Raw genomic sequence first — 18,728 nt, 5'->3', positions numbered from 1 at the left:
TCCAGTAGAATTCAGGAACCTATCCTCTCTGTCTTGAATATACTTAACGATGGAGCAACCACAGACCTCTGGGGTAGAGAATTCCAAAGATTCACCACCCGTTGACTGGAGAAATTTCTCCTCATCTCAGTCCTGGATATATCAAATATCCAACTGTTTGCATTACCAAAAGGAATCACTGATCATATAAATGTAGAAAATAGCTCTTAGTAACAGTCATTGTCCCAAAGGTGTACGATCTTCATCAACAGTTGGGTGGCTGCCTGGACCTTTTGTGTTATTCCATCTACTGATCGGAAAATCCAGACCAATTGCTTCACATTTTCGACTTGTTAGTATATGTAACAGAGTGCAAATAGTGTGTTATATTTTCTATCCACTTATCATTGGGTTCTTCAAAACCATTTTCTTTCTATAATTATCTGTGGTCCATAATTCAGATTGCACTAATACTCTGAACAGCACTGTGTTCATTTTAAGGATTTACACCACTCTGCTGGTATTTATGTGTCTACTGAGGATATTCAGGAATTGTTTTCCTGGCATATATTTTGTACCTTACCCAAAAATTTGATTCAGGGATCCAGGTTAAATTCTCTCAGGGATCGTGAAGATACAGAATTGTGAGCATTTGACTCCAGTTCACATCCAGCTGATAAAGTGTTTTGGCACTGACGGGTACAATATTGAAATATGAAAGGGCTTGTGTGGTCGCGTGCCCATCTGCTCGAAGGCACTGGACTAAGTCTCGAATCACTTTCCCATTGTTGCTTGAATTTGTGGCACTGCTTTTTTTGTTTTAGTTTTTTTAGTTTTAGAGATACAGCACTGAAACAGGCCCTTCGGCCCACCGAGTCTGTGCCGACCATCAACCACCCATTTATACTAATCTGACACGAATTCCATATTCCTACCACATCCCCACCTGTCCCTATATTTCCCTACCACCTACCTATACTGGGGGCAATTTATAATGGCCAATTTACCAATCAACCTGCAAGTCTTTGGCATCGTGAAGATACAGAATTGTGAGCATTTGACTCCAGTTCACATCCAGCTGATAAAGTGTTTTGACACCGACGGGTACAATGTGTGTGTGCGTATGTACACAAATCTCTGATGGGAGCAGAACAAGTTCAGAAGACTGTTAAAGAGGGACACAGAATCCTTGGCTATCTAAACAGAGGCATAGAGTACAAAAGCAAGAACGTTATGCTAACCCTTTATAAAACATTGGTTAGACTCCAGCTGAAATATTCATTGAATGATAGAATGGTTATAGCACATTCAGCCAGTTGAGCCCATGCCAGGTCTCTGGAGGAGCAGTTTAGTTAGTCTCACTCCTCTACCCTTTCCCTGTAGCCCTGCAAATTGTTTTCTCTTCAGGTGTTTCCCCAAATCGCTTTAGAAAGCAATGATTGAATTTGCCTCCACCAAACTGTCAGGCAGTGTCTCTGCTGCACTGTCAGGCTGGGCCTCCAACACACTGTCAGGCTGTGCCTCTACTGCACTGTCAGGCTGGGCCTCCACCACACTGTCAGGCTGTGTCTCAACTGCACTGTCAGGCTGTGTCTCTACTGCACTATCAGGCTGTGTCTCTGCTGCACTGTCAGGCTGTGTCACCACTGCACTGTCAGGCTGTGTCACCACTGCAATGTCAGGCTGTGTCTCTACTGCACTGTCAGGCTGTGTCTCTACTGCACTGTTAGGCAGTGGCTCCAGCGCACTGTCAGGCTTTGTCTGGACCTCACTGTCAGGCTGTCTCTCTACTGCACTGTCAGGCTTTGTCTCTCCTGTACTGTCAGGCTGTGTCTTTACTGCACTGTCAGGCTGTGTCTCCACTGCAATGTCAGGCTGTGTCTCTACTGCACTGTCAGGCTGGGCCTCCACCACACTGTCAGGCTGTACCTCTACCGCACTGTCAGGCAGTGCCTCCACCACACGGTCAAGCTGTGTCTCTATTGCACTGTCTGGCACAGTCTCTACTGCACTGTCAGGGACGGACCTACTGCACTCTCAGGCAGTGCCACCACCACACTGTCAGGCTGTGTCTCTACTGCACTGTCAGGCAGTGCCTGGACCACACTATCAGGCTTTGTCTCCACTGCAATGTCATGCTGTGTCTCCACTGCACTGTCAGGCAGTGCCTCAACCACACTGTCAGGCAGTGTCTTGCCGCACTATCAGGCTCTGTCCCTACTGCACTGTCAGGCAGTGCCTCCACCACATTGTCAGGCTGTGTCTCAACTGCACTGTCAGGCAGTGTCTCTACTGCACTGTCAGGCAGTGTCTCTACTGCAATGTCAGGCTGTGTCTCTACTGCACTGTCAGGCAGTGTCTCTATTGCACTGTCAGGCAGTGCCTCCACCAAACCGTCAGGCTGTCTCTACTGCTCAGTCAGGCTGTGTCTCTATTGCACTGTCAGGCTGTGTCTCTCCTGCACTGTCTAGCACTGTCTCTACTCCACTGTCAGGCAGTGCCTCCACTGCATTGTCAGGCTGTGTCTCTACTGCACTGACAGACAGTGTCTCTACTGTACTGTCATGCTGTGTCTCGACTGCACTGTCAGGCAGTGTCTCTGCAGCACTGTCAGGCAGTGCCTCTACCACCCTGTCAGGCTGTGTCTCTACTGCACTGTCAGGCTGTGCTTCGACTGTACTGTCAGGCAGTGTATCTACTGCACTGTCAGGCAGTGTGTCTCCTGTACCGTCAGGCTGTGTCTCTACGGCAGTTCAGGCAGTGTCTCTACTGTACAGTCAGGCAGTACCTCCACTGCACTGTCAGGCAGTGGCTCTACTGCACTGTCAGGCTGTGCTTCTACTGTACTGTCAGGCTGTATCTCCACTGCACTGTCAGGCAGTGCCTCCACCACACTGTCAGGCAGTGTCTCAACTGCACTGTCAGGCAGTGCCTCCACCACACTGTCAGGCAGTGTCTTTACTGCACTGTCAGGCTGTGTCTCTCCTGCACTGTCTGGCAGTGTCTGTACTGCACTGTCAGACAGTGTCTCTACTGTAATAAAAGCAAAATACTGCGGATGCTGGAAATCTGAAACAAAAACAAGAAATGCTGGAATCACTCAGCAGGTCTGGCAGCATCTGTGGAAAGAGAAGCAGAGTTAACGTTTCGGGTCAGTGAACCTTCTTCGGAACAGTTCCGAAGAAGGGTCACTGACCCGAAACGTTAACTCTGCTTCTCTTTCCACAGATGCTGCCAGTGTCTCTACTGTACTGTCGTGCTGTGTCTCGACTGCACTGTCAGGCAGTGTCTCTACGGCACTGTCAGGCAGTGCCTCCACTGCACTGTCACGCTGTGTCTCTACTACCCTGTCAGGCAGTGCCTTTACTGCACTGTCAGGCAGTGTCGCTCCTGCACTGTCTGGCACTGTCTCTACTGCACTCTCAGGCAGTGCCACCACCAAACTGTCAGGCTGTGTCTCTACTGTGCTGTCAGGCAGTGGTTCTACTGCACTGTCAGGCTGTGTCTCCACTGCACTGTCAGGCTGTGCTTCTACTGTACTGTCAGGCAGTGTCTCTACTGCACTGTCAGGCAGTGTGTCTACTGTACTGTCAAGCTGTGTCTCTACTGCACTGTCAGGCAGTGTCTCTACTGTACAGTCAGGCAGTACCTCCACTGCACTGTCAGGCAGTAGCTCTACTGCACTGTCAGGCTGTGCCTCTACTGTACTGTCAGGCTGTGTCTCTACAGCACTGTCAGGCAGTGTCTCTGCTGTACGGTCAGGCAGTGCCTCCACCGCACTGTCAGGCTTTGTCTCTACTTTACTGTCAGGCAGTGTCTCCACTGCACTGTCACACAGTGTCTCTACTGTGCTGTCAGGCAGTGTCTCTACTGAACTGTCAGGCTGTGTCTCTAAGGTACTGTCAGGCTGTGTCTCGACTGTACGGTCAGGCAGTGCCTCCACCGCACTGTCAGGCAGTGGCTCTACTGCACTGTCAGGCTGTGCCTCTACTGTACTGTCAGGCTGTGTCTCTACTGCACTGTCAGGCAGTGTCTCTACTGCACTGTCAGGCAGTGCCTCCACCGCACTGTCAGGCTTTGTCTCTACTGCACTGTCAGGATATGTCTCTACTGCACTGTCAGGCTGTGTCTCTACTGCACTGTCAGGCTGTGCCTCTACTGCACTGTCATGCTCTGTCTCTACTGCACTGTCAGGCAGTGCCTCTACTGCACTGTCAGGCTCTGTCTCTACTGCACTGTCAGGCTGTGCCTCTACTGCACTGTCATGCTCTGTCTCTACTGCACTGTCAGGCAGTGTCTCTACTGCACTTACAGGCTGTGCCTCCACCACACTGTCAGGCTGTGCCTCTACTGTACTGTCAGGCTGTGTCTCTACTGCACTGTCAGGCAGTGTCTCTACTGTACGGTCAGGCAGTGCCTCCACCGCACTGTCAGGCTTTGTCTCTACTGCACTGTCAGGATATGTCTCTACTGCACTGTCAGGCTGTGTCTCTACTGCACTGTCAGGCAGTGCCTCTACTGCACTGTCAGGCTCTGTCTCTACTGCACTGTCAGGCTGTGCCTCTACTGCACTGTCATGCTCTGTCTCTACTGCACTGTCAGGCAGTGTCTCTACTGTACAGTCAGGCAGTACCTCCACTGCACTGTCAGGCAGTAGCTCTACTGCACTGTCAGGCTGTGCCTCTACTGTACTGTCAGGCTGTGTCTCTACAGCACTGTCAGGCAGTGTCTCTGCTGTACGGTCAGGCAGTGCCTCCACCGCACTGTCAGGCTTTGTCTCTACTTTACTGTCAGGCAGTGTCTCCACTGCACTGTCACACAGTGTCTCTACTGTGCTGTCAGGCAGTGTCTCTACTGAACTGTCAGGCTGTGTCTCTAAGGTACTGTCAGGCTGTGTCTCGACTGCACTGTCACGCTGTGTCTCTACAGCACTGTCAGGCAGAGCCTCTACCACACTGTCAGGCTGTGTCTCCACTGCACTGTGAGGCTGTGCTTCTACTGCACTGTCAGGCAGTGCCTCTACCGCACAGTCAGGCAGTACCTCCACTGCACTGTCAGGCAGTGGCTCTACTGCACTGTCAGGCTGTGCCTCTACTGTATTGTCAGGCTGTGTCTCTACTGCACTGTCAGGCAGTGTCTCTACTGCACTGTCAGGCAGTGCCTCTACTGCACTGTCAGGCTCTGTCTCTACTGCACTGTCAGGCTGTGCCTCTACTGCACTGTCATGCTCTGTCTCTACTGCACTGTCAGGCAGTGTCTCTACTGCACTTACAGGCTGTGCCTCCACCACACTGTCAGGCTGTGCCTCTACTGTACTGTCAGGCTGTGTCTCTACTGCACTGTCAGGCAGTGTCTCTACTGTACGGTCAGGCAGTGCCTCCCCCGCACTGTCAGGCTTTGTCTCTACTGCACTGTCAGGATATGTCTCTACTGCACTGTCAGGCTGTGTCTCTACTGCACTGTCAGGCAGTGCCTCTACTGCACTGTCAGGCTCTGTCTCTACTGCACTGTCAGGCTGTGCCTCTACTGCACTGTCATGCTCTGTCTCTACTGCACTGTCAGGCAGTGTCTCTACTGTACAGTCAGGCAGTACCTCCACTGCACTGTCAGGCAGTAGCTCTACTGCACTGTCAGGCTGTGCCTCTACTGTACTGTCAGGCTGTGTCTCTACTGCACTGTCAGGCAGTGCCTCTACCGCACAGTCAGGCAGTACCTCCACTGCACTGTCAGGCTCTGTCTCTACTGCACTGTCAGGCTGTGCCTCTACTGCACTGTCATGCTCTGTCTCTACTGCACTGTCAGGCAGTGTCTCTACTGCACTTACAGGCTGTGCCTCCACCACACTGTCAGGCTGTGCCTCTACTGTACTGTCAGGCTGTGTCTCTACTGCACTGTCAGGCAGTGTCTCTACTGTACGGTCAGGCAGTGCCTCCACCGCACTGTCAGGCTTTGTCTCTACTGCACTGTCAGGATATGTCTCTACTGCACTGTCAGGCTGTGTCTCTACTGCACTGTCAGGCAGTGCCTCTACTGCACTGTCAGGCTCTGTCTCTACTGCACTGTCAGGCTGTGCCTCTACTGCACTGTCATGCTCTGTCTCTACTGCACTGTCAGGCAGTGTCTCTACTGCACTTACAGGCTGTGCCTCCACCACACTGTCAGGCAGTGTCTCTACTGCACTGTCAGGCTGTGTCTCTACTGCACTGTCAGGCAGTGCCTCTACTGCACTGTCAGGCTCTGTCTCTACTGCACTGTCAGGCTGTGCCTCTACTGCACTGTCATGCTCTGTCTCTACTGCACTGTCAGGCAGTGTCTCTACTGCACTTACAGGCTGTGCCTCCACCACACTGTCAGGCTGTGCCTCTACTGTACTGTCAGGCTGTGTCTCTACTGCACTGTCAGGCAGTGTCTCTACTGTACGGTCAGGCAGTGCCTCCACCGCACTGTCAGGCTTTGTCTCTACTGCACTGTCAGGATATGTCTCTACTGCACTGTCAGGCTGTGTCTCTACTGCACTGTCAGGCAGTGCCTCTACTGCACTGTCAGGCTCTGTCTCTACTGCACTGTCAGGCTGTGCCTCTACTGCACTGTCATGCTCTGTCTCTACTGCACTGTCAGGCAGTGTCTCTACTGTACAGTCAGGCAGTACCTCCACTGCACTGTCAGGCAGTAGCTCTACTGCACTGTCAGGCTGTGCCTCTACTGTACTGTCAGGCTGTGTCTCTACAGCACTGTCAGGCAGTGTCTCTGCTGTACGGTCAGGCAGTGCCTCCACCGCACTGTCAGGCTTTGTCTCTACTTTACTGTCAGGCAGTGTCTCCACTGCACTGTCACACAGTGTCTCTACTGTGCTGTCAGGCAGTGTCTCTACTGAACTGTCAGGCTGTGTCTCTAAGGTACTGTCAGGCTGTGTCTCGACTGCACTGTCACGCTGTGTCTCTACAGCACTGTCAGGCAGAGCCTCTACCACACTGTCAGGCTGTGTCTCCACTGCACTGTGAGGCTGTGCTTCTACTGCACTGTCAGGCAGTGCCTCTACCGCACAGTCAGGCAGTACCTCCACTGCACTGTCAGGCAGTGGCTCTACTGCACTGTCAGGCTGTGCCTCTACTGTATTGTCAGGCTGTGTCTCTACTGCACTGTCAGGCAGTGTCTCTACTGCACTGTCAGGCAGTGCCTCTACTGCACTGTCAGGCTCTGTCTCTACTGCACTGTCAGGCTGTGCCTCTACTGCACTGTCATGCTCTGTCTCTACTGCACTGTCAGGCAGTGTCTCTACTGCACTTACAGGCTGTGCCTCCACCACACTGTCAGGCTGTGCCTCTACTGTACTGTCAGGCTGTGTCTCTACTGCACTGTCAGGCAGTGTCTCTACTGTACGGTCAGGCAGTGCCTCCACCGCACTGTCAGGCTTTGTCTCTACTGCACTGTCAGGATATGTCTCTACTGCACTGTCAGGCTGTGTCTCTACTGCACTGTCAGGCAGTGCCTCTACTGCACTGTCAGGCTCTGTCTCTACTGCACTGTCAGGCTGTGCCTCTACTGCACTGTCATGCTCTGTCTCTACTGCACTGTCAGGCAGTGTCTCTACTGTACAGTCAGGCAGTACCTCCACTGCACTGTCAGGCAGTAGCTCTACTGCACTGTCAGGCTGTGCCTCTACTGTACTGTCAGGCTGTGTCTCTACTGCACTGTCAGGCAGTGCCTCTACCGCACAGTCAGGCAGTACCTCCACTGCACTGTCAGGCTCTGTCTCTACTGCACTGTCAGGCTGTGCCTCTACTGCACTGTCATGCTCTGTCTCTACTGCACTGTCAGGCAGTGTCTCTACTGCACTTACAGGCTGTGCCTCCACCACACTGTCAGGCTGTGCCTCTACTGTACTGTCAGGCTGTGTCTCTACTGCACTGTCAGGCAGTGTCTCTACTGTACGGTCAGGCAGTGCTTCCACCGCACTGTCAGGCTTTGTCTCTACTGCACTGTCAGGATATGTCTCTACTGCACTGTCAGGCTGTGTCTCTACTGCACTGTCAGGCAGTGCCTCTACTGCACTGTCAGGCTCTGTCTCTACTGCACTGTCAGGCTGTGCCTCTACTGCACTGTCATGCTCTGTCTCTACTGCACTGTCAGGCAGTGTCTCTACTGCACTTACAGGCTGTGCCTCCACCACACTGTCAGGCAGTGTCTCTACTGCACTGTCAGGCTTTCTCTTTGCTGCACTGTCAGGCACTGCCTCCATGCACTATCAGGCTGTGTCTCCAGTGCAATGTCAGGCTGTGTATCTTCTGCACTGTCAGGCAGTGTCTCTACTGCACTGTCAGGCAGTTCCTCCACCACACTGTCTGGCAGTGCCTCCACCACACTATCAGGCTGTGTCTCCAGTGCAAAGACAGGCTGTGTCTCTTCTGCACTGTCAGGCAGTGTCTCTACTGCACTGTCAGTCAGTGCCTCCACCGCACTGTCAGGCTGTGTCTCTACTACACTGTCAGGCTGTCTCTTTGCTGCACTGTCAGGCACTGCCTCCACCGCACTATCAGGCTGTGTCTCCAGTGCAATGTCAGGCTCTGTCTCTTCTCCACCGTCAGGCAGTGTATCTACTGCACTGTCAGGCTGTGCCTCTACTGCACTGTCTGGCAGTGCCTCCACCACACTTTCAGGCTGTGTCTCTACTGCACTGTCAGGCTGTGTCACTACTGTACTGTCAGGCAGAGTCTCTACTGCACTGTCAGGCTGTGTCTCCACAGCGCTGTCAGGCAGTGCCTCTACCACACTGTCAGGCAGTGTGTCTACTGTACTGTCAAGCTGTGTCTCTACTGCACTGTCAGGCAGTGTCTCTACTGTACAGTCAGGCAGTACCTCCACTGCACTGTCAGGCAGTAGCTCTACTGCACTGGCAGGCTGTGCCTCTACTGTACTGTCAGGCTGTGTCTCTACAGCACTGTCAGGCAGTGTCTCTGCTGTATGGTCAGGCAGTGCCTCCACCGCACTGTCAGGCTTTGTCTCTACTTTACTGTCAGGCAGTGTCTCCACTGCACTGTCACACAGTGTCTCTACTGTGCTGTCAGGCAGTGTCTCTACTGAACTGTCAGGCAGTGTCTCTAAGGTACTGTCAGGCTGTGTCTTGACTGCACTGTCACGCTGTGTCTCTACAGCACTGTCAGGCAGTGCCTCTACCACACTGTCAGGCTGTGTCTCCACTGCACTGTGAGGCTGTGCTTCTACTGCACTGTCAGGCAGTGCCTCTACCGCACAGTCAGGCAGTACCTCCACTGCACTGTCAGGCAGTGGCTCTACTGCACTGTCAGGCTGTGCCTCTACTGTACTGTCAGGCTGTGTCTCTACTGCACTGTCAGGCAGTGTCTCTACTGTACGGTCAGGCAGTGCCTCCACCGCACTGTCAGGCTTTGTCTCTACTGCACTGTCAGGATATGTCTCTACTGCACTGTCAGGCTGTGTCTCTACTGCACTGTCAGGCAGTGCCTCTACTGCACTGTCAGGCTCTGTCTCTACTGCACTGTCAGGCTGTGCCTCTACTGCACTGTCATGCTCTGTCTCTACTGCACTGTCAGGTAGTGTCTCTAGTGCACTTACAGGCTGTGCCTCCACCACACTGTCAGGCTGTGCCTCTACTGTACTGTCAGGCTGTGTCTCTACTGCACTGTCAGGCAGTGTCTCTACTGTACAGTCAGGCAGTGCCTCCACCGCACTGTCAGGCTTTGTCTCTACTGCATTGTCAGGATATGTCTCTACTGCACTGTCAGGCTGTGTCTCTACTGCACTGTCAGGCAGTGCCTCTACTGCACTGTCAGGCTCTGTCTCTACTGCACTGTCAGGCTGTGCCTCTACTGCACTGTCATGCTCTGTCTCTACTGCACTGTCAGGCAGTGTCTCTACTGCACTTACAGGCTGTGCCTCCACCACACTGTCAGGCAGTGTCTCTACTGCACTGTCAGGCTTTCTCTTTGCTGCACTGTCAGGCACTGCCTCCACGCACTATCAGGCTGTGTCTCCAGTGCAATGTCAGGCTGTGTATCTTCTGCACTGTCAGGCAGTGTCACTACTGCACTGTCAGGCAGTTCCTCCACCACACTGTCTGGCAGTGCCTCCACCACACTATCAGGCTGTGTCTCCAGTGCAAAGACAGGCTGTGTCTCTTCTGCACTGTCAGTCAGTGCCTCCACCGCACTGTCAGGCTGTGTCTCTACTACACTGTCAGGCTGTCTCTTTGCTGCACTGTCAGGCACTGCCTCCACCGCACTATCAAGCTGTGTCTCCAGTGCAATGTCAGGCTGTGTTTCTTCTCCACTGTCAGGCAGTGTATCTACTGCACTGTCTGGCAGTGCCTCCACCACACTTTCAGGCTGTGTCTCTACTGCACTGTCAGGCTGTGTCTCTACTGTACTGTCAGGCAGTGTCTCTACTGAACTGTCAGGCTGTGTCTCTAATGCCCTGTCAGGCGATGTCTCTACTGCACTGTTAGGCACTGTCTCTGCTGCACTGTCATGCAGTGCCACCACCACACTCTCAGGCTGTGTCACTACTGTACTGTCAGGCAGAGTCTCTACTGCACTGTCAGGCTGTGTCTCCACAGCGCTGTCAGGCAGTGCCTCTACCACACTGTCAGGCTGTGTCTCCACTGCACTGTCATGCAGTGTCTCTACTGTGCTGACAGGCAGTGTCTCTACTGAACTGTCAGGCTGTGTCTCTAATGTACTGTCAGGCTGTGTCTCGACTGCACTGTCACGCTGTGTCTCCACAGCACTGTCAGGCAGTGCCTCTACCACACTGTCAGGCTGTGTCTCCACTGCACTGTCATGCAGTGTCTCTACTGTGCTGACAGGCAGTGTCTCTACTGAACTGTCAGGCTGTGTCTCTACAGCACTGTCAGGCAGTGCCTCTCCCACACTGTCAGGCTGTGTCTCCACTGCACTGTCATGCAGTGTCTCTACTGTGCTGACAGGCAGTGTCTCTACTGAACTGTCACGCTGTGTCTCTACAGCACTGTCAGGCAGTGCCTCTACCACACTGTCAGGCTGTGTCTCCACTGCACTGTCAGGCTGTGCTTCTACTGTCCTGTCAGGCAGTGTCTCTACTGCACTGTCAGGCAGTGTGTCTCCTGTACTGTCAAGCTGTGTCTCCACTGCACTGTCAGGCTGTGCTTCTACTGTGCTGACAGGCAGTGTCTCTACTGAACTGTCAGGCTGTGTCTCTACAGCACTGTCAGGCAGTGCCTCTACCACACTGTCAGGCTGTGTCTCCACTGCACTGTCATGCAGTGTCTCTACTGTGCTGACAGGCAGTGTCTCTACTGAACTGTCACGCTGTGTCTCTACAGCACTGTCAGGCAGTGCCTCTACCACACTGTCAGGCTGTGTCTCCACTGCACTGTCAGGCTGTGCTTCTACTGTCCTGTCAGGCAGTGTCTCTACTGCACTGTCAGGCAGTGTGTCTACTGTACTGTCAAGCTGTGTCTCTACTGCACTTTCAGGCAGTGTCTCTACTGTACAGTCAGGCAGTACCTCCACTGCACTGTCAGGCAGTAGCTCTACTGCACTGTCAGGCTGTGCCTCTACTGTACTGTCAGGCTGTGTCTCTACAGCACTGTCAGGCAGTGTCTCTGCTGTACGGTCAGGCAGTGCCTCCACCGCACTGTCAGGCTTTGTCTCTACTTTACTGTCAGGCAGTGTCTCCACTGCACTGTCACACAGTGTCTCTACTGTGCTGTCAGGCAGTGTCTCTACTGAACTGTCAGGCTGTGTCTCTAAGGTACTGTCAGGCTGTGTCTCGACTGCACTGTCACGCTGTGTCTCTACAGCACTGTCAGGCAGTGCCTCTACCACACTGTCAGGCTGTGTCTCCACTGCACTGTGAGGCTGTGCTTCTACTGCACTGTCAGGCAGTGCCTCTACCGCACAGTCAGGCAGTACCTCCACTGCACTGTCAGGCAGTGGCTCTACTGCACTGTCAGGCAGTGTCTCTACTGTACGGTCAGGCAGTGCCTCCACCGCACTGTCAGGCTTTGTCCCTACTGCACTGTCAGGATATGTCTCTACTGCACTGTCAGGCTGTGTCTCTACTGCACTGTCAGGCAGTGCCTCTACTGCACTGTCAGGCTCTGTCTCTACTGCACTGTCAGGCTGTGCCTCTACTGCACTGTCATGCTCTGTCTCTACTGCACTGTCAGGCAGTGTCTCTACTGCACTTACAGGCTGTGCCTCCACCACACTGTCAGGCTGTGCCTCTACTGTACTGTCAGGCAGTGTCTCTACTGCACTGTCAGGCTTTCTCTTTGCTGCACTGTCAGGCACTGCCTCCACGCACTATCAGGCTGTGTCTCCAGTGCAATGTCAGGCTGTGTATCTTCTGCACTGTCAGGCAGTGTCACTACTGCACTGTCAGGCAGTTCCTCCACCACACTGTCTGGCAGTGCCTCCACCACACTATCAGGCTGTGTCTCCAGTGCAAAGACAGGCTGTGTCTCTTCTGCACTGTCAGTCAGTGCCTCCACCGCACTGTCAGGCTGTGTCTCTACTACACTGTCAGGCTGTCTCTTTGCTGCACTGTCAGGCACTGCCTCCACCGCACTATCAAGCTGTGTCTCCAGTGCAATGTCAGGCTGTGTTTCTTCTCCACTGTCAGGCAGTGTATCTACTGCACTGTCTGGCAGTGCCTCCACCACACTTTCAGGCTGTGTCTCTACTGCACTGTCAGGCTGTGTCTCTACTGTACTGTCAGGCAGTGTCTCTACTGAACTGTCAGGCTGTGTCTCTAATGCCCTGTCAGGCGATGTCTCTACTGCACTGTTAGGCACTGTCTCTGCTGCACTGTCATGCAGTGCCACCACCACACTCTCAGGCTGTGTCACTACTGTACTGTCAGGCAGAGTCTCTACTGCACTGTCAGGCTGTGTCTCCACAGCGCTGTCAGGCAGTGCCTCTACCACACTGTCAGGCTGTGTCTCCACTGCACTGTCATGCAGTGTCTCTACTGTGCTGACAGGCAGTGTCTCTACTGAACTGTCAGGCTGTGTCTCTAATGTACTGTCAGGCTGTGTCTCGACTGCACTGTCACGCTGTGTCTCCACAGCACTGTCAGGCAGTGCCTCTACCACACTGTCAGGCTGTGTCTCCACTGCACTGTCATGCAGTGTCTCTACTGTGCTGACAGGCAGTGTCTCTACTGAACTGTCAGGCTGTGTCTCTACAGCACTGTCAGGCAGTGCCTCTCCCACACTGTCAGGCTGTGTCTCCACTGCACTGTCATGCAGTGTCTCTACTGTGCTGACAGGCAGTGTCTCTACTGAACTGTCACGCTGTGTCTCTACAGCACTGTCAGGCAGTGCCTCTACCACACTGTCAGGCTGTGTCTCCACTGCACTGTCAGGCTGTGCTTCTACTGTCCTGTCAGGCAGTGTCTCTACTGCACTGTCAGGCAGTGTGTCTCCTGTACTGTCAAGCTGTGTCTCCACTGCACTGTCAGGCTGTGCATCTACTGTGCTGACAGGCAGTGTCTCTACTGAACTGTCAGGCTGTGTCTCTACAGCACTGTCAGGCAGTGCCTCTACCACACTGTCAGGCTGTGTCTCCACTGCACTGTCATGCAGTGTCTCTACTGTGCTGACAGGCAGTGTCTCTACTGAACTGTCACGCTGTGTCTCTACAGCACTGTCAGGCAGTGCCTCTACCACACTGTCAGGCTGTGTCTCCACTGCACTGTCAGGCTGTGCTTCTACTGTCCTGTCAGGCAGTGTCTCTACTGCACTGTCAGGCAGTGTGTCTACTGTACTGTCAAGCTGTGTCTCTACTGCACTTTCAGGCAGTGTCTCTACTGTACAGTCAGGCAGTACCTCCACTGCACTGTCAGGCAGTAGCTCTACTGCACTGTCAGGCTGTGCCTCTACTGTACTGTCAGGCTGTGTCTCTACAGCACTGTCAGGCAGTGTCTCTGCTGTACGGTCAGGCAGTGCCTCCACCGCACTGTCAGGCTTTGTCTCTACTTTACTGTCAGGCAGTGTCTCCACTGCACTGTCACACAGTGTCTCTACTGTGCTGTCAGGCAGTGTCTCTACTGAACTGTCAGGCTGTGTCTCTAAGGTACTGTCAGGCTGTGTCTCGACTGCACTGTCACGCTGTGTCTCTACAGCACTGTCAGGCAGTGCCTCTACCACACTGTCAGGCTGTGTCTCCACTGCACTGTGAGGCTGTGCTTCTACTGCACTGTCAGGCAGTGCCTCTACCGCACAGTCAGGCAGTACCTCCACTGCACTGTCAGGCAGTGGCTCTACTGCACTGTCAGGCAGTGTCTCTACTGTACGGTCAGGCAGTGCCTCCACCGCACTGTCAGGCTTTGTCCCTACTGCACTGTCAGGATATGTCTCTACTGCACTGTCAGGCTGTGTCTCTACTGCACTGTCAGGCAGTGCCTCTACTGCACTGTCAGGCTCTGTCTCTACTGCACTGTCAGGCTGTGCCTCTACTGCACTGTCATGCTCTGTCTCTACTGCACTGTCAGGCAGTGTCTCTACTGCACTTACAGGCTGTGCCTCCACCACACTGTCAGGCTGTGCCTCTACTGTACTGTCAGGCTGTGTCTCTACTGCACTGTCAGGCAGTGTCTCTACTGTACGGTCAGGCAGTGCCTCCACCGCACTGTCAGGCTTTGTCTCTACTGCACTGTCAGGATATGTCTCTACTGCACTGTCAGGCTGTGCCTCTACTGCACTGTCATGCTCTGTCTCTACTGCACTGTCAGGCAGTGTCTCTACTGCACTTACAGGCTGTGCCTCCACCACACTGTCAGGCAGTGTCTCTACTGCACTGTCAGGCTTTCTCTTTGCTGCACTGTCAGGCACTGCCTCCATGCACTATCAGGCTGTGTCTCCAGTGCAATGTCAGGCTGTGTATCTTCTGCACTGTCAGGCAGTGTCTCTACTGCACTGTCAGGCAGTTCCTCCACCACACTGTCTGGCAGTGCCTCCACCACACTATCAGGCTGTGTCTCCAGTGAAAAGACAGGCTGTGTCTCTTCTGCACTGTCAGGCTGTGTCTCTACTACACTGTCAGGCTGTCTCTTTGCTGCACTGTCAGGCACTGCCTCCACCGCACTATCAGGCTGTGTCTCCAGTGCAATGTCAGGCTGTGTCTCTTCTCCACCGTCAGGCAGTGTATCTACTGCACTGTCAGTCAGTGCCTCCACCACACTGTCAGGCTGTGTCTCTACTGCACTGTCAGGCTGTGCCTCTACTGCACTGTCTGGCAGTGCCTCCACCACACTTTCAGGCTGTGTCTCTACTGCACTGTCAGGCTGTGTCTCTACTGTACTGTCAGGCAGTGTCTCTACTGAACTGCCAGGCTGTGTCTCTAATGCCCTGTCAGGCGATGTCTCTACTGCACTGTTAGGCACTGTCTCTGCTGCACTGTCATGCAGTGCCACCACCACACTCTCAGGCTGTGTCACTACTGTACTGTCAGGCAGAGTCTCTACTGCACTGTCAGGCTGTGTCTCCACAGCGCTGTCTGGCAGTGCCTCTACCACACTGTCAGGCAGTGTGTCTACTGTACTGTCAAGCTGTGTCTCTACTGCACTGTCAGGCAGTGTCTCTACTGTACAGTCAGGCAGTACCTCCACTGCACTGTCAGGCAGTAGCTCTACTGCACTGGCAGGCTGTGTCTCTACAGCACTGTCAGGCAGTGTCTCTGCTGTACGGTCAGGCAGTGCCTCCACCGCACTGTCAGGCTTTGTCTCTACTTTACTGTCAGGCAGTGTCTCCACTGCACTGTCACACAGTGTCTCTACTGTGCTGTCAGGCAGTGTCTCTACTGAACTGTCAGGCTGTGTCTCTAAGGTACTGTCAGGCTGTGTCTCGACTGCACTGTCACGCTGTGTCTCTACAGCACTGTCAGGCAGTGCCTCTACCACACTGTCAGGCTGTGTCTCCACTGCACTGTGAGGCTGTGCTTCTACTGCACTGTCAGGCAGTGCCTCTACCGCACAGTCAGGCAGTACCTCCACTGCACTGTCAGGCAGTGGCTCTACTGCACTGTCAGGCAGTGTCTCTACTGTACGGTCAGGCAGTGCCTCCACCGCACTGTCAGGCTTTGTCCCTACTGCACTGTCAGGATATGTCTCTACTGCACTGTCAGGCTGTGTCTCTACTGCACTGTCAGGCAGTGCCTCTACTGCACTGTCAGGCTCTGTCTCTACTGCACTGTCAGGCTGTGCCTCTACTGCACTGTCATGCTCTGTCTCTACTGCACTGTCAGGCAGTGTCTCTACTGCACTTACAGGCTGTGCCTCCACCACACTGTCAGGCTGTGCCTCTACTGTACTGTCAGGCAGTGTCTCTACTGCACTGTCAGGCTTTCTCTTTGCTGCACTGTCAGGCACTGCCTCCACGCACTATCAGGCTGTGTCTCCAGTGCAATGTCAGGCTGTGTATCTTCTGCACTGTCAGGCAGTGTCACTACTGCACTGTCAGGCAGTTCCTCCACCACACTGTCTGGCAGTGCCTCCACCACACTATCAGGCTGTGTCTCCAGTGCAAAGACAGGCTGTGTCTCTTCTGCACTGTCAGTCAGTGCCTCCACCGCACTGTCAGGCTGTGTCTCTACTACACTGTCAGGCTGTCTCTTTGCTGCACTGTCAGGCACTGCCTCCACCGCACTATCAAGCTGTGTCTCCAGTGCAATGTCAGGCTGTGTTTCTTCTCCACTGTCAGGCAGTGTATCTACTGCACTGTCTGGCAGTGCCTCCACCACACTTTCAGGCTGTGTCTCTACTGCACTGTCAGGCTGTGTCTCTACTGTACTGTCAGGCAGTGTCTCTACTGAACTGTCAGGCTGTGTCTCTAATGCCCTGTCAGGCGATGTCTCTACTGCACTGTTAGGCACTGTCTCTGCTGCACTGTCATGCAGTGCCACCACCACACTCTCAGGCTGTGTCACTACTGTACTGTCAGGCAGAGTCTCTACTGCACTGTCAGGCTGTGTCTCCACAGCGCTGTCAGGCAGTGCCTCTACCACACTGTCAGGCTGTGTCTCCACTGCACTGTCATGCAGTGTCTCTACTGTGCTGACAGGCAGTGTCTCTACTGAACTGTCAGGCTGTGTCTCTAATGTACTGTCAGGCTGTGTCTCGACTGCACTGTCACGCTGTGTCTCCACAGCACTGTCAGGCAGTGCCTCTACCACACTGTCAGGCTGTGTCTCCACTGCACTGTCATGCAGTGTCTCTACTGTGCTGACAGGCAGTGTCTCTACTGAACTGTCAGGCTGTGTCTCTACAGCACTGTCAGGCAGTGCCTCTCCCACACTGTCAGGCTGTGTCTCCACTGCACTGTCATGCAGTGTCTCTACTGTGCTGACAGGCAGTGTCTCTACTGAACTGTCACGCTGTGTCTCTACAGCACTGTCAGGCAGTGCCTCTACCACACTGTCAGGCTGTGTCTCCACTGCACTGTCAGGCTGTGCTTCTACTGTCCTGTCAGGCAGTGTCTCTACTGCACTGTCAGGCAGTGTGTCTCCTGTACTGTCAAGCTGTGTCTCCACTGCACTGTCAGGCTGTGCATCTACTGTGCTGACAGGCAGTGTCTCTACTGAACTGTCAGGCTGTGTCTCTACAGCACTGTCAGGCAGTGCCTCTACCACACTGTCAGGCTGTGTCTCCACTGCACTGTCATGCAGTGTCTCTACTGTGCTGACAGGCAGTGTCTCTACTGAACTGTCACGCTGTGTCTCTACAGCACTGTCAGGCAGTGCCTCTACCACACTGTCAGGCTGTGTCTCCACTGCACTGTCAGGCTGTGCTTCTACTGTCCTGTCAGGCAGTGTCTCTACTGCACTGTCAGGCAGTGTGTCTACTGTACTGTCAAGCTGTGTCTCTACTGCACTTTCAGGCAGTGTCTCTACTGTACAGTCAGGCAGTACCTCCACTGCACTGTCAGGCAGTAGCTCTACTGCACTGTCAGGCTGTGCCTCTACTGTACTGTCAGGCTGTGTCTCTACAGCACTGTCAGGCAGTGTCTCTGCTGTACGGTCAGGCAGTGCCTCCACCGCACTGTCAGGCTTTGTCTCTACTTTACTGTCAGGCAGTGTCTCCACTGCACTGTCACACAGTGTCTCTACTGTGCTGTCAGGCAGTGTCTCTACTGAACTGTCAGGCTGTGTCTCTAAGGTACTGTCAGGCTGTGTCTCGACTGCACTGTCACGCTGTGTCTCTACAGCACTGTCAGGCAGTGCCTCTACCACACTGTCAGGCTGTGTCTCCACTGCACTGTGAGGCTGTGCTTCTACTGCACTGTCAGGCAGTGCCTCTACCGCACAGTCAGGCAGTACCTCCACTGCACTGTCAGGCAGTGGCTCTACTGCACTGTCAGGCAGTGTCTCTACTGTACGGTCAGGCAGTGCCTCCACCGCACTGTCAGGCTTTGTCCCTACTGCACTGTCAGGATATGTCTCTACTGCACTGTCAGGCTGTGTCTCTACTGCACTGTCAGGCAGTGCCTCTACTGCACTGTCAGGCTCTGTCTCTACTGCACTGTCAGGCTGTGCCTCTACTGCACTGTCATGCTCTGTCTCTACTGCACTGTCAGGCAGTGTCTCTACTGCACTTACAGGCTGTGCCTCCACCACACTGTCAGGCTGTGCCTCTACTGTACTGTCAGGCTGTGTCTCTACTGCACTGTCAGGCAGTGTCTCTACTGTACGGTCAGGCAGTGCCTCCACCGCACTGTCAGGCTTTGTCTCTACTGC

At 53.8% G+C, this 18,728-nt stretch overlaps 1 protein-coding gene across 1 annotated transcript in view; it reads right to left on the bottom strand.

Moving 5' to 3' along the window:
• The window catches only part of LOC137347982 (fap1 adhesin-like), a 54,333-nt gene that overhangs the window by 19,164 nt on the left and 16,441 nt on the right, over window positions 1-18,728 (bottom strand). The window contains exons 6-8 of the mRNA XM_068013053.1: window positions 17,291-18,004; window positions 13,213-13,926; window positions 10,953-11,599 (exon numbers count right to left, since the gene is read on the bottom strand). Of these exons, the coding sequence (XP_067869154.1) occupies window positions 10,953-11,599; window positions 13,213-13,926; window positions 17,291-18,004 (2,075 nt within the window). The remainder of the gene's footprint in view (window positions 1-10,952; window positions 11,600-13,212; window positions 13,927-17,290; window positions 18,005-18,728) is intronic.

Source organism: Heterodontus francisci, chromosome 33 (genome assembly GCF_036365525.1).
Source record: "Heterodontus francisci isolate sHetFra1 chromosome 33, sHetFra1.hap1, whole genome shotgun sequence".
Classification (NCBI taxonomy): Eukaryota; Metazoa; Chordata; class Chondrichthyes; order Heterodontiformes; family Heterodontidae; genus Heterodontus; species Heterodontus francisci.
This window is presented reverse-complemented; position numbering and strand designations above follow the sequence as displayed.